This window comes from Furipterus horrens, unplaced genomic scaffold (assembly GCF_987537825.1).
Source record: "Furipterus horrens unplaced genomic scaffold, mFurHor1.1.pri manual_scaffold_5, whole genome shotgun sequence".
Lineage (NCBI taxonomy): Eukaryota > Metazoa > Chordata > Mammalia > Chiroptera > Furipteridae > Furipterus > Furipterus horrens.
The window spans coordinates 38402066-38423433 of NW_028327175.1; the positions used below are offsets into that span (position 1 = coordinate 38402066).

The window sequence follows — 21368 nt, forward strand, 5'->3', positions numbered from 1 at the left end:
TATAACATTTGATTTGTTTACTAAAATGTTTTCGTAAATTCTTACTGCATTTATGCTCTTATCCAGCAAATGTAGCAAAATATAATTATATTGAGGTACTTAATTTTAACATCATTTTGCCTTGGTGATAATTTTTCTCTGGAAATAGAGGTGATAAGGAATTGATGCTTTGGACTTAATTATAACTGTTTGAGGGAAAACTGGCAATGTGGGAGTGAACAATTTGAGAGAAAATTGCTGTCATTTTGATGTTGTCTTTATAGATTTTTCAGTGTGTGTGTGTTTTTTTAAATCTTTCTCTACAAGACTAAGCTTTTCTGTGTTCATAAACTTAGTAAACATGTGTTCTTCTTCCTCTGCATATATGTAGTAAAAGTGATTTGGAAGCCTAGGAATTCATAATTCTTATGTTAAAAATGGCATGGTGTTTATCATTACATCGGGTAGAAATGCTGTCTGAAGTATAGTTCATTTGGAAAGATAGTCTTTCCTTCACCTTTGCCTTAGTTTGCACACCCAGATCTGCTACTTACTTAGTTCTTGAGTACATTCTGGGATTAAATTGTGCTATTTGTTATATAAGGGGTTGTACGATGTTATTTTTAATAGCCTTATGAATTTTCTGAAATCCTCTGAATTAAATTATAATCTATATATTCTAAGTGATGGAGAAAGGAAGTAGTGTCTTATGCTTAAACACCTCCCAGAAAAAATTTGAATTGAAAGTGTTTTTCTCCTGCTTTTCTGCAGTTATTAGTAAAGTAATTGTTGAAAGACAACTTGTTTTAAGTCTCATGGAATGGACATTATGAAATTCATTTGAAGAATGAGTCAAGTTTTTTTAGATATATTCTAAGGAGAATATTTACTTTCTTGTTAGTATTTTTAAAAATTATCTTCTTGCAAAATAATTGTAGACATTATAACATAACAGGTTACACTCTGGGCTGAAACAAAGCTGCCATATTTAGAATATTGGCTCTGCTACTTCACAGCTCTGTGAGGTGAGCAAGTTAATCTCTACTCCTCACTTTCCATCTATAAAATGGGAATGAAAACTTTACCTACTTCCTACGTTGAGGTGAGGATTGGGTGAATTCTAGGTCTAAAGCACTTAGAACAATGCCGCATGTAATCAGCTAATTTAAGTGTTGGTTATTTTTTATCTAATCTAATATAATTATATAGTTACCTAATTATATGTAATCTCCCTTTGGGGTAAAACAGATTAATACACTTGTAGGCCATATAATTTGGTTGCTAAGCTCTTTGGCTGTAGGAAAAACAAAAGTTATTCTGCATATTCTTTTGACCATTTCTTCTAAATAAATGTTTATTTAAAATAAAGAATACATTAGTTATGCCTTGGCTGGTGTGGCTCAGTGGATTGAGCTCCAGTCTGTTAACCAAAGGGTCTCCGGTTCGATTCCCAGTCATGGCACATGCCTGGGTTACGGGCCAGGTGCCCAGTTGGGAGCACACAAAAGGCAACCACACATTGCTATTTCTCTCCCTCTATTTCTCTCTCCCTTCCCCTTGTCTAAAAATAAATTTAAAAAAATATTTTTTAAAGAATACATTAGTTAAATTTTTTAAAGTAGATGACTTACACGATGGAGCTTTGCTCTTTATGAAGAACTGCGTATCTCAGCGGCCTCTTTAAAATTAATTGTATTTAATTCTTTCTTGCATTTCAGCATAACAATCTTAAAAATTTTTATTATGGAAAATTCCAAATTTACATAATGTACATTACCTTTACAATTTAAATAGAAAAATATTTATTCTCTTCTTTTTCTTTTGAAAAGGAAGATAATGTCATTATTTGTCCCTCAGTTTTACTTAATATTTTTTGACTGAATAACTCAACACAAATCAGTTATCGTACAAATATATATTAAAATATTTGTAACATTTAACATAAGTTACAGATTAAACCAATTTCTCTGTAAATATGCCAATAGAAGATCATTAACAGGATATAAATACTTGAGTTAAAATTTGGCAATGTAATAACATATTTGGGACTATTTTTATATAAACATTGCTATAGTCAAACCTTTATATTTGACTTGAAATCTCAAAACACTTCTTTTTCTTTATTAAATAGATGTTACGTTCTAAGAATATACTAATTAGCATGAATAAGGTATTTGTGTTTTTATATAAATAATATTTTAGGACAGTGGTGCTTGTACTTGAAAGCTGAGAACTCTCAAAATTTTTGGCATTTTCCTATTCTCAGAGTTTCATTAATGCTATAATAATAATTTTTAGTATTATCTCATTATTTTCATTTTTAATACCTCTCAGATACTGTTTCTTAATATAGTGTGCTATATAACATTTTAAGTATATCTTTGACTAAATGTCACTGTTACACTAATTTCTGACAGTATCTGGAAGTAAATGCTTTGTGCTTTAAAGCAGAAAATTACAGTGCTATGAAAATTGGATAGAGTCAAGTATGCCTGCTTTAGGAACAAATGGTTAAGAGAAAAAATAGGCTTTATTGTATTCTATGACTTGGAACAGCTTATCTAGATAAATACAATTATATTCTAAAAATAATCAAATTTTAATTGTTAACATTTTTAAATTTGTAATTTGTGTATGTGTCTATGTTCAACTTTGAGTAGCAATTCTCTGTTTTTTCATGGTCTTCTCAAGCTGTAATGAGTCAGTTGCTTTCATTCTTTGTGTTAAGGTTTATTTAAGATGGCACAAATATTTTTGAGGCATAATTTATTCTGTAGTGATAATAGCTAATACTAACATTTATTGTATGCTACACATTTCTTTTTTTTTTTTTTTTTTTGGTGCCAATTTTAAATAGTTTTATTTAAGACATCGCATTTTCCACTTTAAAATACAGTACTTATAAAGTGCGTTATTTCCTTTCCCTGTGCACATAGTCCATATTCAAGTATTGAGAATGCTCAGTTTTATTATACAGCAGCTAAACTTTTAAAACTGCCATGGAATTTGCTACAAATTTGGGTCCTTCAATATTTTGTGTGGGGCCTGCAAAAAATGGCTGCGGTGTGTAGGAGCGTGAAGGGTCTAGTCGCTGTAATAACCGGAGGCTCCTCAGGCCTAGGCCTGGCCACAGCAGAGCGACTTGTGGGGCAGGGGGCCTCTGCTGTGCTTCTGGACCTGCCCAGCTCGGATGGGGAGGCCCAGGCCAAGAAGTTAGGGAAGAGCTGTGCCTTCGCCCCAGCTGACGTGACCTCAGAGAAAGACGTGCAAGCAGCCCTGACTCTAGCAAAAGAAAAGTTTGGCCATGTGGATGTGGCAGTCAATTGTGCAGGCATTGCAGTGGCCATCAAGACATACAACTTAAAGAAGAACCTTGCCCATACCTTGGAGGACTTCCAGCGAGTTCTCAACGTAAATCTCTTAGGTACCTTCAATGTGATCCGCCTTGTGGCTGCTGAGATGGGCCAGAATGAACCAGATGAAGGAGGCCAATGTGGAGTCATCATCAACACTGCCAGTGTGGCTGCCTTTGAGGGCCAGGTTGGACAAGCTGCATATTCTGCTTCCAAGGGGGGCATAGTGGGCATGACACTGCCCATTGCTCGGGATCTGGCTCCCATGGGCATCCGGGTGATGACCATTGCTCCAGGCCTGTTTGGCACCCCACTGCTGACCACCCTCCCAGAGAAAGTACGCAACTTCCTGGCCAGCCAGGTGCCCTTCCCCAGGCGACTGGGCGACCCTGCTGAGTATGCTCATCTGGTACAGTCCATTATCGAGAACCCATTCATCAATGGAGAGGTCATCCGGCTGGATGGAGCCATCCGCATGCAGCCTTGAAGGGAGGAGGCAGAGAAAACACTCCTCCCCACTTCCTTCCCCTGGCATACTGTACTCCAGCTTGGGAGGAAGCTAGTAGCCATTTTGTAACTGCCCACTAGTTACCCTCTGTGCCTAATAAAGTCTCTATTTCTTAAAAAAAAAAAAAAAAAAAAAAAAAATTTTGTGTGGAACAATGCTAAATCTATGCAAGAAATTGGCTTAATCCACCTCTTCAATGGTGGGCCCAGAGGAGGCACCCCAGATGGAGGGGCTCCACCACCAGGGAAGCCCCCAGGCATTCCTCCCGGCATGCCTCCTGCGCTCTGGTACAGCGTAGTGATGATAGGGTTGCAGACTTTTTCCAGCTCTTTCTGCTGATGTTCAAATTCTTCCTTTTCTGCAGTCTGATTCTTATCAAGCCAGTTGATGATTTCATTGAACTTGTCAAGAATCTTCTGTTTGTCCTCATCATTGATCTTGCCTTGCAGTTTTTCATCTTCAACCGTTGCTTTCATGTTGGATGCATAAGATTCAAGCGAGTTCTTGGAAGACACCTTGTCTCGCTGCTTCTCATCCTCAGCTTTATACTTCTCAGCTTCCTGGACCATGCACTCAATGTCTTCCTTGCTCAGACGACCCTTGTCGTTAGTGATGGTGATCTTGTTTTCTTTTCCTGTACTCTTGTCCACAGCAGAGACATTAAGGATGCCATTGGCATCGATATCAAAAGTGACTTCAATCTGAGGAACACCACGAGGTGCAGGAGGTATGCCTGTGAGTTCAAACTTCCCAAGCAGGTTGTTATCCTTTGTCATAGCACTCTCACCTTCATAAACCTGGATAAGCACACCGGGCTGGTTGTCGGAGTAGGTGGTGAAGGTCTGTGTCTGCTTGGTAGGAATGGTAGTATTGCGCTTGATGAGGACAGTCATGACTCCACCAGCTGTCTCAATGCCAAGGGCAAAAGGAGTGACATCCAACAGCAGCAAGTCTTGAACATTCTCAGATTTGTCTCCGGAGAGGATGGCTGCTTGGACCGCTGCACCGTAAGCAACAGCCTCATCAGGGTTGATGCTCTTATTCAGCTCTTTTCCATTGAAGAAATCCTACAGGAGTTTCTGAATCTTGGGGATACGGGTGGAACCCCCCACCAGGACAATATCATGTATCTGGGACTTGTCAAGCTTGGCATCCCGAAGGGCTTTCTCTACAGGGTCCAGAGTGCCACGGAAGAGGTCAGCATTCAACTCTTCAAATCGGGCGCGGGTGATGGAGGTATAGAAGTCGATTCCTTCATAGAGTGAATCAATCTCAATACTGGCCTGCGTGCTGGAGGAGAGCGTACGCTTAGCACGTTCACAAGCAGTACGAAGGCGACGGACAGCCCTCTTATTCTCACTGATGTCTTTCTTGTGCTTGCGCTTGAACTCTGCAATGAAATGGTTGACCATTCGGTTGTCAAAGTCTTCTCCACCTAAGTGGGTGTCACCAGCTGTAGATTTGACCTCAAAGATTCCATCTTCAATTGTGAGAATTGACACATCGAAAGTGCCACCTCCCAGGTCAAAGATCAGCACGTTTCTTTCAGCTCCAACCTTTTTGTCTTAAGCCATAAGCAATAGCAGCGGCAGTTGGCTCATTGATGATTCTAAGTACATTGAGACCAGCAATAGTTCCAGCATCTTTGGTAGCCTGACGCTGAGAATCATTGAAGTAAGCAGGTACTGTGACTACAGCATTGGTTACGATCTTTCCAAGGTAGGCTTCTGTGATTTCCTTCATCTTTGTCAAAACCATAGATGACACCTCCTCTGGATAGAAACTTTTTGTCTCTCCCTTATATTCTACTTGGACCTTGGGCCTGCCAGCATCATTCACCACCATGAAAGGCCAATGCTTCATATCAGACTGAACAACAGCATCATCAAATCTACGTCCAATTAAGCGTTTGGCATCGAAAACCGTGTTGGTAGGATTCATTGCAACCAGATTTCTTTGCAGCATCACCAATCAGTCGTTCGGTATCAGTAAAGGCGACATAACTTGGGGTGGTCCGGTTTCCCTGATCATTTTCAATTATTTCCACTTTTCCATGCTGGAAAACACCCACACAAGAGTAGGTGGTGCCAAGATCAATGCCAACTGCAGGTCCCTTAGACATGGTTGCTTGCAGGTGCGCGCTACTCGCAAAGACGCGGACCAGAAGAGCTCCCCCGTGTTCAATGAGCTACTACACATTTCTAAACACATAATATAGAAGCATTGAGTTAATGTAACGCTCATATAAACCTATGACGGTACTATTCCCAGTTTTTACAGGTAAGAAGTTAAATCACAAAGCAGTAAATACCTTGTCCAAGGGCACATAGCTAGTGAGTTGTAGAGCTGTGATATAAACATAGGCATTCTGACTTTAGGACTCATGATCTGAGCACTTTATAATGCAGTGTAGGCCAAGTCAATAAAATTGTTTGACTGAAATGCACAAACTAAGAGCCGGCATTTTTGACAGATTTAAAAAATGCAATCTCTTCCAGTATGTTTAGAAAAGGGATAGATTAAAACTATACTGCAGAAGTTTAATTTGTAATAGCAAAATGCCTATAAAAATAGTAACAGATGATTGGATGATTATTTTGCCACACAGGGGAGTATTATGCAGCTTTAAAAAGGAATGAAGATAACCTCTAAATACAATTTTAGAATGATTTTGAGACTATAAGCAAAGAACGATGTCTAGAGTTTTCTTGTATTTAAAGAGTGCAACATAGATAGCAATGGGAAATATATAACTTAATAAAAGTGGTTATGTAGGGGGACGAGAGAGAGAGGATGGTAGCTAGATCTTTTAGGATGTGTATCTATTTTATACTTGCTTTTTTTAATCCTCACCTGAGAACATGATTACTAATTTTAGAGAGAGAGGAAGGGGGTGGGGAGAAAGAGAAAGAAAGAGAAGCATTGATACGCGAGAGAAACATCGATTGATTGCCTCCTGTACATGCCCTGACTAGGGATTGAGCCTGCAACTTAGGTATATGCTCTGAGGGAATCAAATTCAACCTTTTGATCAATTGGACAACCCTCCAACCAGCTGAGCCACCTGGGCCGGATCTGTTTTGTACTTTTGCTTTAGAGCCATGTAGATGTTCGCCACGATTTTAAAATAATGAAAGTAAAAGCAATTCTTGAAGATAAAAGACAAACCGACAAACCGAGACATTTGAATCTCACTGTTACTATGTTGGTGACATAGACATTTGAGAATATTTCCATTAACTTTAATACAAAGTATTTTACGTGAAAATCACTGGTGGGATATAACATTAGAACAGAAAAAAAGGATATTATAAGTTGCATGCAGTAGTGTTGTTGGCATTATTTTGAAACTCCTATGTGTGTGTATTCACACATTTATATATGGTAGGTAGAAGCAAATAAGGTTATTAGAATCTGGCATTCATCAATATAAGACAAGATGGAAATACAAAAATCAAAGGACTTATGTCAAATGCTATAATCTGGAATTGAATTTGGTAAGTTTATGGTATATGCTTTTTAGGAAGAGAAAATACATTACCTAATTATGTCTAAGCAGAGACCTAGAAGCAATATCAATCCAGTGTCAGCAAGTACCCAAGAGCCTTAAATATTGTGTCTTGCTGGTTGACTCCAGAGCTCAGACAAGGGATATACATACAAGATAATCTGGGGAGCTTTCTGTGTGGTAGAAGAAAGTGAAGCTGGGGTTCTATAAAAAGGATGCAGGAATTAACTTTGAAGGAGCTCCAGCTGGCTAATTATGGGACAGTTGGAGAATCAAACCAAAAGTAAACTAAATAGATTAAAACACATCAAATTGCTAAAATACCTGAGATCATAATGATCTCCACCTCAAAGAGTAAGTTGTGATTTAAATTCTATTAACATGTGTAAATTACCTTACTTTTAACTACTTATTATGTTAGTTGTCTTTAGTGTTATTTCCCTTTTGGAGCTGTTTAACAATCTGGGTATATATGCATTTCACTTGAAATATACAGAATTGTAGATTACCACTGAAATCAGAGATGGATTTTTCAAAATTTTGTTTAGAAGTGAAAACTAGGCTGCTGATCAGATGTTTGGTAGAAGTTTGATCATTATGGGGAGTACCTTCAATATGGAAATAATTTGAACTCTGGCTTTTAAGTTACAACTCTGCAATGTATTCCTTGGGAAGTGGATTATAAAATGTCATGTGTGAGAAAATAATGTAGGACCATTCCATATGGATTTCCCACAGACATCTCAAGTTCAACATGTACAAAGCCAAACCTCATTATTATGATTATTTTAAATATCGGCTTTATTTTTTTAGATTTGCGAGAGAGAAACGTCAGTTTATTGTTCTGCATATTAATGATTTCATCAGTTGCTTCTTGTATGTGCCCTACCTGGGGATCAAACACACAACCATGGTGTATCAGTATGACGCTCTAACCAGCAGAGCTACCTGTGACCAAACATGAAAACTAGGAGTAATCAGACTTCCTCACTTTTGGTCAACTGTTTGATTTATTTTCTATTTTTTATCAGTTCTGCCTCCTGAAATTCTCTTCCTTCAGTCTGATAATGGCATTTTCCTTCATAAGTTTATAGAAACAATCTTACTTTCCCTACCTGTCCTGCCCTTTTAGTCCTGAAATATTGTAGTTCCTTTAGAGGACCACATCAAGACACATCATAATTACAATGCCAAAGTTTAAACTTAAAGAGAAAATTTTAAAAGCAGCCAAAGAAAAGCACTGAATTGCCTACAAAGGAGTTCCCATAAGACTGTCAGCTGATTTCTCAAAAGAAACTTTGCAGACTAGAAGGGAGTGGAAAGAAATATTCACAGTCCTGAAAAACAGGGACCTACAACCTAGATTACTCTATCTGGCAAAGCTGTCATTTAGAATTGAAGGACAGATAAAGTGCTTCCCAGACAAGGTAAAGCTAAAGGAATTCATCATCACCAAGCTATTATTATATGAAATGTTAAAGGGACTTATTTAAGAAAAAGGAGATCAAAACTATGCACATTAAAGTGGCAAAAAAATTCACAACTATCAATAACTGAATCTAAAGGAAAACAATAAGCAAACAAGCAGAACAGGAACAGAATCATAGCTATGGAGATAACTTGGTGGATTATCAGCTGGGAGGGGGAAGGGGCATTATTGGGGAAAGGGTGCAGGGGTTAAGAAGCATACATTTGTAGGTACAGACAGGAGGATGTTACAAATAGTACAGGAAATGGAGCAGCCACAGAACTTACTTGCACCACCCAGGGACATGAACTAAGGGGGGGATTCACAGAGGGAATGGAGGTACTGGGTGGAGGGGGACAAAGGGGAAAAATTGAGACAACTGTAATAGCATAATAAATAAAATATTTTAAAAATAAGGTAAATATTTTAACAAAAAATAGTAACGATACCTTTATATATAAAGAATATGTAGAGTGACAGCTTGTTTGTATTGAATGATAAATAACATTTAAATGAATATGTATTTTAAAAATCATAATGATCAAAATGTGATTGTTTTCTCCACGAACTTTTGTAATCCTTGGAGTTATTAATTTTTTAAAAAAAAATTTAAAAGATTTTATTTATTTTAAGAGGGGGGAAGGGAGGGAGAAAGAGGAGGAGAAAAACATCGTTATGAGAAACATTGATTAGTCACTCCTCATACACGTCCTTACTGGGGACCGAACGGAAACCCAGGCTTGTGCCGTGATCAGATTGAACTGACAAATTTTCACTTTGCTGGGCAATGACCAAGCAGCTGACCCACACTGGTCAGGGCTTAGTGTAATTTGTTTTTTCTTTTTATTTATTATTATTTTTTAAGTTATTTTTAAATTGTACTTATTTCCATTACTGGTTGTCTCTTATACCCCCGTCCCCCAGCAATAACCACCCTATTGTCCATGTCCATGAGTCCTTTTTCCTTTTTGCTCAATCCCTCCATGCCCTAGTCCCCTCCCCTAGTGCTGTGACCCTGCTCTCTTATCTATGAATCTGTCTCTATTTTCCTTCTTAGTTCAGGTTGTCCATTAGATCCCACAAAGGAGTGAAAGCATATGGTATTTGGCTTTCTCTGACTGGTTTATTTCACTTAGCATAGTGTATTCCAGGTCCATCCATACTGTTGCAAAGGGTAAAATTTTCTTTTTTATGGCCAAGTAGTCCATTGTATAAAGAACCCATAGTTGTTTTATCCACTCATCTACTGATGAGACTTGGCTGCTTCCAAACCTTGGAGATTGTAAGTAATGCTGCAATAAAAGTAAGGGTGCATATATTCTTTTGAATTAGTCTTTTGGATATTGTCAGATAAATTCCCAGAAGAGGAATCACTGGGTCATAAGGTAGTTCCATTTTTAATTTTTTGAGGTATCTCCATACTGCTTTCCACGGTGGCTGCACCAATCTGCAATCCCAGCATCAATGCAAAAGGGTTCCTCTACATCTTCAGCAGCACTTTGTTGTTTGTTGATTTATTGATGGTAGCCATTCTGATAGGTGTGAGGTGGTAACTCATGTGGTTTTAAATTGCATTTTTCTGATGATTAGTGACAATGAACATCTTTCCATATGTCTATTGGCCATCTTATGTCCTCTTTGGAGAAGTGTCTCTTCAGGTCCTTTGCCCATTTTTAAATTGGATTGTTTTTTTGGTGTGGAGTTTTGTAAATTCTTTTTAAATTTTGTATATTAACCCCTTTTCAGATGTATTGGCAAGTATATTCTCACATTCACTGGGTTGTCTTTTTTATTGTGTTGATGGTTTCCTTTGCTGTGCAAAAACTTTTAGTTTGATGTAGTCCAATTTGTTCATTTTTTTTCTTTGTTTCCTTTGCCTGAGGAGATATATCAGATAAAATACTGCTATGAATACTTCTATGAACAGTGTCCGAGAGTATACTTCCTATGTTTTCTTCTAGGATTTTTATGGTTTTGGGTCTAACTTTTAAGTCTTTAATCCATTCTGAATTTATTCTTGTATGTGGAGTAAGAACGTGGTCTAGTTTCATTTTTCTGCACATCTGTCTAATTTTCACAACTCTATTTATTGAATAAACTATCTTTAGTCCATTGTATGTGCTTACTTCCTCTGTCAAATATTAATTCACAGTAAAAGTGTGGGTTTATTTCTAGGCTCTATTCTCTTCCATTGACTTAGGTGACTTTTTATGCCAGTACTCATTTGATTACTATGGCCTTATAGTATAGTTTGATATTAGGTAGTGTGCTTCCCCCAACTTCATTCTTCTTTCTCAAGATCGCTGTTGCTATTTGGGGACGTTTGTGGTTCCATATAAATTTTTGAAATCTGTGTTATAGTTCTGTGCAATAAGTCATTGGTATCTTGATAGAAATTGCAGTGAATCTGTAGATTGCTTTGGGTTGTATGGACAATTTAATGATGTTAAGTCTTCCTATCCATGAACATGGTATGTGTTTCTATTTATTTGTTTATGTATTCTTCACTTTCTTTCTCCAGTGTCTTATAATTTTCTGAGTACAGGTCTTTTACATTCTTGGTTAGGTTTTTTTTTTCTTTCCCTTTTCCTTTTCAAGTTAATTGAGCTACTGGGAAGAAAACACAAGAGTTCTTGGCTTCTCACATTCAGCATAATGTTCAGCAACATGTCACGATTTACCTGGGCCTCTTTGGAATCCTCCATAAAGAGAAAGTTTTAAGCAGGAGCCACAGAGGCATCAAAAAGCCCTGGGAGGAATTTGACATCAATGTTGTTATATTTACAATTACATTACATGTTTATTACTTTTCTCCTTTTATGAAGCTGTAGAGAAAAGAAGCTTTGTTTACTTAACTTTTAATAAGATTTCTTTTTATCTGTACCTTCCTACAGTGAGGATTTTTATTTATTTATTTTTAATATGCTTTATTGATTAGGCTGTTACAATTGCCTCAATTTCTTTTCTCTTTGTTCCCCTCCACCCAGTGACTCCCCTCCCTCCAGTTGTGCCCCCCCCTTAGTCCATGCCCATTGGTTGTGCATATAGTTCTCAACATCTTCCTGTCTACTCCACTCCCTCCTACCATCTCCCTACCTTTCCCCCCTTCCCCTTCCCTGCTGACCTCCTCCCATAGTGTTCCCCATATCTATATTCTTATCCCACTCTCGTTGCCTACTTAGTTTGCCTTTGTTTCGGTTCCTTAGCTTCTGTTGTTGGTTGTTGTGATACAGTTTTCATTTTAATGTTCATAATTTTGATCCTTTTTCTCCTAAACAAGTCCCTTTAACATTTCATATAACAGTGGTTTGGATCTGATGAACTCCTTCAGTTTTACTCTGTCCTGGAAGCACTTTCTCTGCTCATCTATTCTGAATGACAGCTTCTCTGGATAGAGTAATCGTGGTTGTAAGTTTTTGCTTTTCATTACTTTGAATATTTCTTACTAGTTCCTTCTAGCCTACAGAGTTTCTTTTGAGAAATCAGCTGATAGTCTTATTGGGACCCCTTTGTACGTAATTCTCTTCTCTCTTGCCGCTTTTAAGATTCTCTCTTTATCCTTAATTTTTGACATTTTGATTATAATGTGTCTTGGTGTGGTTCTCCCTGGGTCCAGTTTCTTTGTAACTCTCGGTGCTTCCTGGACCTGTAAGTCTATTTCCTTCCCCAAGTTAGGGAAGTTCTGCTTTATTATATTTTCACATAATTTTTCAATTTCTAGTTCTTCTTCACCTTCTGGCAACCCTATGATTCAGATGTTGCCCCACTTAGAGCTGTCCCATAGGTTTCTGAGCCTCTCCTCATTTTCCACACTTTTAGTTTCCTCTTTCTGCACTGGTTGACTGTTTGTTCCTTCCCTGTGTTCCAATTTGTTGATTTGATCCCTGGTTTTCTTTCCCTCACCACTAGTTTTGTATATGTTTTTGTTAATTTCAGCAAAACTAGCCTTCATTCCTCTCCCGTCTTGTTTAAGATCTGCTTTTAAGTCTGTGAGCACTTTTATAACCAACACTCTGAACTGTGCCTCAGAAAGATTTCCTATCTACTGCTTCATTAAATTAGATTTTTACTGTCTGGTCAGCTGTGTCACCAGGATCTCTTATCATGATCTGTGCCATCTTGACAGTTTTGTGTTTACCTTTGCTTCCTGGATGGGGCTGTCGCATCTCCTACGCTATAGAGGATGGAACCCCGTGGACTTGTCACAACCAGGCAACCCTTCTCACCACACTGTGGCGTTTTCTGTGGGGTTGGGGGTCCAAGATGGATTCCTGCCGTTCACTCTCTGTTGAGAGACTGGGAGCCTCCTCCTTCGTCCCCACACCCTCCAGCCCTCACAGTCCTCACAGTCCAACGCAATGGAGGTCTGCCTTCCCCGGCACTGGAATCACAAGCTGACAGGTCTGATCTGCAGCTGGGGATGCTCCCCAGGTACTTCTTGCCTCCCCTTAAATATGGGTGTCTGTGCTTACCGCCATCTTTTCACCGCTGCCGCCGCCGCCAGCACAACTTTACCTCTCCACCTCAGCTTTGCCCCTCCTACCCATCCAGACGGGCACCACTTCTTTATAACTTCATACGTTGGACTTCCATTTATTTTCTGGAACTTCTGGTTATTTCTGGTTTTGCGGTAGTTGTATTCCTTCTTAGTTGTGGAAGGAGACGAAGCGTGTCAGTCTAGGCCTCCATCTTAGCTGGAAGTCTTCTTGGTTAGGTTTATTTCTTGGTATTTTATTCTTTTTGAAGCAATTGTGAGTGGCTTTGTTTTCTTAAGTTTCCTTTCTGATAGTTCATTATTGGCATACAAAATTGCAACTGGTTTCTGGAATTTAATTTTGTCTCCTACTCCTTTACTGAATTCATTTATCAGTTTTAGTTGTTTCTTGGTGGAATATTTAGGGTTCTCTTTGTACAGTTTAAAGTCATCTGCAAATAATGACAGTTTCACTTCTAACTTTCCAATTTGGATGCCTTTTATTTCTTCTTCTTGTCTGATTGCTATGGCTAGGATTTCCAGTACTATGTTGAATAAAAGAGGTGAAAGCGGACATGCCTGTCTTGTTCCAGATATTAAGGGGAACGCGTGTAGTTTTTGGCCATTGAATACGATACTGGCAGTGGGTTTGTCATATGTGGCCTTTATGATGTTTAGGTATGTTCCCTCTGTTCCCACTCTGCTGAGAGATTTAATCATAAATGGGTGCTGGATTTTATCAAATGTTATTTCTACATCTGTTGGTAGATCATGTAGTTTTTATCCTTCATTTTGTTCTATGTGCTGCATCACATTTTATGTGCTCTAAATCTCTGTCTTGTCTCTGCTCAGTAAGTTCAGACATAATTGCCCATTAGGTATTTTATTACTTTAATTTTGCCAAAGAAATCTCTTCCAGTGTCTTTTGAATTTCTTTTTTGTAGTTTTTAATATTTAACTCTCATTTTCTTTGTCTTTTTAAAATTGTCCTCTTCCCTTTAAAATACTTTTCATGTAGTTTTAGTGATGTTTCAAGAGGGAATGAAATTAAATACGTTTCTAACAATCACAGGTAGTTTTACTTTCTATTTATAGTTTAAAAATAGAGACTGTTTACCTCTGAGACTCAGTCCACTAACTTGTCTACATTCCCATTTTTACCAAATGCCTTCTCCATCTCTATTCCAAATCCAGTTTTTGAAACAAAATAAACCTTATGGAGATCATATTTAATATATTCTGAATCTCCTTTTACTTTTAATCAGGAACTGTGGTATTTTCTATTCTGTGTCTCTTAGTAGATAGCCCACCATAAAATTTTTATGTTTTTAAGCTAGTCTTTGGACATTCACTTTAACTCCTTGTTCTGTATTAGAAAACACTGTCATTCCTGGGTACTCTCCTTACCTGGAGAATGTTTTTAAATGCATGGAGGTGTGTGATTGTCCTTGTGTTTGGAGCATGCTATTGGCAAATAATGAGTCAGCGGCGGCGGCGGCAGCCGTCCGTCTCGAGAGACGATGGTGTAGCTTCTTAAGAGTCTTATCTGCACCGCCGAGAATGGTTGTGCAGTCCGACTCGGGAGTGACACGGTATCTGTCTCCTCCCGTGTTGAATCGACATCTTGCGATGACGCTGGAGTGTCCTCTCCAGTGAAGCTGAAGCTACAGAGCCTGGGCAGGGTGATATGGAGGGTCTGCTGTTGCCCATGCAGCAGACCCCCCCTCTCTTCGCAGCTGAAGGGTCCAAGGGAAAGACGGAGTCAATACAGCTTGGCTTCAGGTGCGCCGCAGGAGTTGCCGGTGTTGACTACAACGTCAAACCGCCTTAGGGACTCCGGCTCCGGATTTTCTGTCGGGGTTTACTCCCTTAGCCTTTCCCCTGAAGAGGTATGCCGCAAGGCAGCGGAGGTTTTTTGGAGTCAGAGTTTTCCTTCTCTGATGTGCCCTGACTGGAAGATCGAACCAGCGACACTTAGCTCGCAGGCCGACGCTCAATCCACTGAGCCAAACCAGCCAGGGTAAGGCAAATAATGAGTACAGACTAAAGATACTAAAAGCCCCTAAAGCATGTCCTACAGCAGTAAACACTTGCCCACTTAGAATACCAGTAGTCAGTCTTGGGAAATATTGCTTGAAATTTAAAGGGAAATTTGGCTCTGCTTTGAGACTGGTCCTTGTTCACAAGTCTCTCAAAAGATGTTCTTCCTCTGAGTGGTGGAACTGGAAGCATGCTATACACTTCTTTGTCCTCATTGCTGCTTCCTGACCACTGCTTTCTTTACTTCCTACAAAATGAAACAAAGGTAAGCAAACACTTCACTTTGAATTTTCTGCTACCTTTGTTATAGAGGGACTCTATCTTGATCATATAAAGGTAATTTATATTTCATAATTTTTACTTGTAACAGTCAGTGCTCATGGTTAATAATTTATATGACCATATTATAAGTGAAATAAGGTCATTTCTCTTTTAATAAATATTCAGTATATACACAACATGCCCTTTTCTGACCATTTTATCAATAAATGTAGATATTTTTGGACATTGTGTACAGTCGTTACTGACTTTCCTTTTCACTATTAAAAGCCAATACTTTTGAAATGCCTTTTCTTGCCTCTATTGCAACATTTTATAAGGGTTATTTGTTTAAAATGCAAAGATAAGAATTCCATTAACGCTCCTGCCAGGTTATTCACTGGTTGGAGCATCATCCCAAACACCAAAGGTTGTGGGTACGATTCCCAGTCAGGGCACATAACTAGGCTGTGGGTTCGATCCTTGGTTGGGGTGGCAACTGATTAATGTTTCTCTCACGTCAGAGTTTCTTTCTCTCTCTCCCTCTCTCTAAATTCAATTTTTTAAAAAATCCTCTGGTGAGAATTAAAAAAAAACAAACAGTTCTATTAACAACATGATGCCTATGTTAGCAAAATGGGATTAATTCTGTTAAAGTGTACAGCTGTGTCTAAATATTTTACATTTGATTTTAAATTGCATTTCTAATGGATTATTTTGTAAAAGTGTGTCAGAACCAGAATATCAGATACTTACCTCATGTACTCATTTATAAATATCTTCAATTTGGTGTGTAATATTTAATACATTGTTTTCTTTACCTGTGTTTTACATAAAGTAATGACTTGCTTTATTAACTGTTACCAATGTGTCTTTCTGATTTCTAGGTTGTGGAAAATGCCCTTAAAGTGAACCCAGTATTAGGCCCGCAAATGTTTCAACCAATTCTACCCTGTGTTTTCAGAGGTATTATAGAAGGGGAGGTAAGATTTTTATTAAGCTTCTGAGGACAGTAAAGTTTTACAGTTTTAATTATTTTCCTTCTTCACTGGAAAATTACTTCTTCATTGTCTTATGTAAAAGGAAAACTTTAAAAAATATTTGATTATTTTGAAATAAGTAAATTTCACATATTCATACAGCTTTGGTTTTTATTTTTCACATAGGAAATGATAGATATCCTTTGATATCTCATCTCTCATATGCCTGTGTATTCATACACAAAGATTTGAAGCAGAGGAATGGGGAAAAAAAAGTGCTAGTTTTGTTACATACTGAATATATGAAAATACCTGTTATGTTCTAAGTCCAGCTCTTAAATAGATCCATGTAACTGTGTATGTTAAGAGCATGTAAAGTAATTGAAACATATAAATAATGCCATTGGTAAATATTCTTTTTCTGTTCTTGCTTTATCATCTGTATACACACATACATATATATACACACACATATAAACATATATGCATATATTATGCCTATACATATGTGTATATATTACCTTATGTCATATATATTTAGTAAGTTAGAGAGTCAGGTGATATTAACAGCTCATTCTGAAGAAGCACTATGAAGAAGGATATTGTTATCTCATATCCCTATTGATAGTTACTATGGCAGTGATTTTTATAATTTTTTATTCTGTACCTTAACACAATTTTACATGTGCTGTATTTTAATTGTACAGAGATACCCTGTAGTGATGTCAACGTATCTCGGAGTTATGGGTCGAGTCCTGCTACAAAACACTAGTTTCTTTTCTTCACTTCTTACTGAGATGGCACATAAATTTAATCAAGAGGTAAGAATCAATTTATTAAAGTTAAAGGAAGTCTTTATCCATATAAATTGGAAATAACTTGGTGAAATAATGATTCCTTAAGTCTTAACTGTATTAAAACTTCTATTTTTATATCTAAAACTTACATTGTACCTATAATTTAGAGGAAGAAAATAAAAGGAATCTGTAAATGGCAATTGGAACTTACATTTTCTTCTCAAAATAGGCAATTTTATTCTGCTCAGCAATAGGCATATAGAAATGTATGGCTGCAGCCATACATTAAATGAATCAGATACATATAATCATATACTGTTTTTGTTTCATTTCTTTAATTAACTTGTTCTTATTTCCATACAATAAGTTTCCATTATCATTTATTGGGTAAATTACCTTTTTCCTCAGGGCTTATTTAAAAAATACTGTAGCTGAAACCAACTATTGTAATAATTATTGAATAGGTTCATAAGTTAGTTGGTTGCTTGAGACTATAAACATATTAAAATGTGGTTTTTATATTTTAAGTCATTAGCCTATTAAGATTTATAAAATATAGGCAATTTATGAAACCTTTTGGTTTGTGAGCTGAAACAGATATAACTATTTCTACTTCAAGGAAATCCAGAGTAAGGAAGTACACATTTTAGAATGCATATAGTTTTTCTAGAATTAGACTGATGAATTAGAGATGCCAGCCTTTGTTTTGATGAATAGATTGAAGAGATTTTTCATTAGCTTTATAAAAATCTAAATGTGGTGGGTTAATGTTTAACATTTAAAGAGCTTATTCAATTGGGTTCAGCAAAATTTGTCATTTTAATAATAATATATTTAATAATAATATACATTTCAAGTATTATTTTAAATCCTCACAACGAGATTATTTATATGTTTGTCTCATACATGAGAACTCTGAGGGTTAGAGACCTTTAGTGACTTGCTCAAGTTTGCATAGCTGGTGAATGATAGAATTGGTATAGAAATGCCAGCAACATAACTTCAGGGCCTGGTACCTCAGAGGCTTCATTCCACCGCCTCCTACTTTTCCTAGAACAGACCCTTCTCTACTAGTCCTTGAAAACACTGGCTTTGACAAGCTTACAGTATTCTTTCAAGGGAGGGAGCACTTAAATAGGCAATTTCGGATTAATATTATTATAAGTACTGTGTTAGAGATGTGTCCAACATGCTGTGGGAAGAGTAAGAAAAGCTATCAACTATGTTAAAAATTTCCCCAGTTTTTTTCATAATAAAAAATAATAAAATGCACATAACAAAATGTACCCTCTTAACCATTTTAAACATACAGATCAGCGGTATACATATATTCATAATGTTGTACAGTCATCACCACTATCCATCTTCATAATTCCCTCTTGTAGAACTTGAACCTCTCCACCCACTAAGCAATAACTTCCCCAGTCTCCCCTTCCCCGTTTCTGGCAACCACCGTTGTACTTTCTGTCTGATTTTGACTACTCTTAATTACCTGAGATAAGTGCAGTCATACAGTAATTACAGTAATTGTGTGTGTGACAAACATATTACTTAGCAAAATGTGTTGAAGGTTCACCTATGTTAGTAGCAATGTGTCAGAATTTCCTTCCTTTTTAAGGCTGAATAATCGTCGTCGGCAGCCGTCCGTCTCGAGAGACGATGGTGTAGCTTCTTAAGAGTCTATCTGCACCGCCGAGAATGGCTGTGCAGTCCAACTCTGTAGCTTCAGCTTAAGGCTGAATAATATTCCTTATATATACCACATTCTGCTTATCCATTCATTAATCAATAGACACTTGGGTTACTCCCACATTTACTACTATGAATAAAGTTGCTATGAATATGAACGTGGATGTACAAATACCTCTTTGAGACCCTGCTTTCAGATCTTTTGGGTATATATCCAGCAGTGGAATTGCCTGATTATATGGTGATTTTATTTTTAATATTTTGAGGAAACGCCGTGTTGTTTTCCACAGCAGTTGTACCATTTAAAATTTTCTCCCATAGCGCACAGGGGTTCCAATTTCTCTATATTGTTGGCAATGCTTGGTGTGGCCAGACTTTTAAAAAATGGTTATAGTGTTTTTGTCCTACCATCAGTGTGTGTCAGTTTAGGTTGCTCCTTAATCCTCACTAGCACTTGGTAGTCAGTGTCAGTCTTTGTTACCTACCATTCTGGTGGATTTCTAATGGAGATCTCATTGTGGTTTCATTTGAATTTTCTTGATTACTTAAGCCTTCACACATCTTTTTATGTGCTTACTACTCACTTGTGTATTTTCTGTGAAGTGTTTAAAATCTTTTGCGAATTTTTAAAGTTTGTGTGTCTTTTTCTTGAGTTGTAAGAGTTCCATACAGGACAAGAATGGCTTTCTAGATTTAAGACTTTGTCAGATATATGCATCATGAATCTTTCCCCCAGTCTTTAGCTTCCCTTTTCATTTTTTATTAATGTATTTTTTTTTTTGAGACCAGAAGTTGTTTATGACTTTTTGTCTTTTATGGTTTAGACTTTTGTGTCTGTTTTAAGAAGTCTGTCAACCTGAAAGTCGTGAAGGTTTTCTCCTGTGTTTTCTGGAAGTTTTCATGGTTACTGATTCATTTTGAGTTAATTTTTTGTATGTGGGAGATAAGGTTCAATGGTTATTATGTATGTTACACATATACAACATATATACATATACACATATACATATATATGTTTTTGTATGTTCTAGGTTATTCCAGAAAGATTTATCTAAAAGACATCTTTTTCCCATTGACTTCCTTTGGCATTTTTATCAAAAATGACGAGTTACTAGCCATCTTTACCTAAAAGATAAATCATAAGTATGATTACAAAATAATAATAATAATAATAATGGCAAATAATGCAAATTAATAATTATATAAGAATAAACTTTCACATATTCACAACTGTAAATGAACTTTTTTGCTCACCTCTGTATGTGTGCATCTTTTTCAACTCTTCTTCATTTCATTGATCTGAACACTTATTGTTATGCTATCAGACTATCTTGGTTAGTTATAATAGGTCTTGAAACAGTATATATCCTCCACTTTGTTCTTGTTTGAAGTAAGATTGGTATTCTATCTAGGTCCATTACATTTCTATATCATTATTAGAATTGGCCTGCTGACTTCTACAAAAAAAGCCTGAAAATTCCTGCTGGGATTTAGAATGACTTTATGTTGATTTTATAGATTAGGGAGAATTTTTATCTTAGCAAGACAGTCTTTTAATCTATAAGCATGGATATACATTTATTGAAGTGTTTATTTTTAGTGTTTCCAACAATGTTTTGTAGTTTTCATTGAACATGTCTTGCACATATTTTGTTAAACCTGTTCTGGATTTTAATGCTATTGTAAATGGTGTTTTGAGAATTCCAGTTTTTCATTTATTCACTGGTAGTGAAAAGAAATGAAATTGATTTTTATTTATTGAGCAAGTATCCTGTGACTTTAGTAAACTTACTGGTAGTTTTATTTTAGATTCCTTAGAATTTTGTCATATGCATTCATATTGCGTGCAAGGTGAGATGGTTTTACTTATGTCTTTTCAATCTATACTTTTATTTTTTGTCCTTTGTTTACTGATTAGGTCTACCAGTGTTGACATATTAAATATGTTAGAATTCTTACTCTGTTGCAAAGTATTTCAATTATTCACACACACAAAAATTAAGGATATAAAATGAAAAAAAAATTATGAAAAAGGTGGAAGATATTACAGAAATTAAGAAATGTGACATAGTCAACCAAAATAAATTAATTACAAGAAAACTTGTCTAATTATGTGGATCCTTTCTTAATGACAGATGAAAAAGATATTGAATTTTTAGGTTCATTCACTTATTGTATCCTGAATTTGGCTAATAATGGTCATGAAGTTCAGTTTATTGAAAGTGAGGTAAAATTAAACCAACTAAATATGACTTTTAGATGAACAATTAAATATGACTTTTGGATGAATTTTATAGACATTAGAGATATTGAT

At 36.7% G+C, this 21368-nt stretch overlaps 1 protein-coding gene and 1 pseudogene across 1 annotated transcript in view; both read left to right on the forward strand.

Annotated features, from left to right (window-relative positions):
* IPO11 (importin 11) overlaps positions 1 to 21368 on the forward strand; it is a 199437-nt gene that overhangs the window by 120154 nt on the left and 57915 nt on the right. Inside the window, exons 26-27 of the mRNA XM_090276309.1 lie at positions 16476 to 16571; positions 17276 to 17389. Coding sequence (XP_090132435.1) covers positions 16476 to 16571; positions 17276 to 17389 — 210 coding nt within the window. The remainder of the gene's footprint in view (positions 1 to 16475; positions 16572 to 17275; positions 17390 to 21368) is intronic.
* LOC150008421 (3-hydroxyacyl-CoA dehydrogenase type-2 pseudogene) lies at positions 3028 to 3963 on the forward strand (annotated as a pseudogene).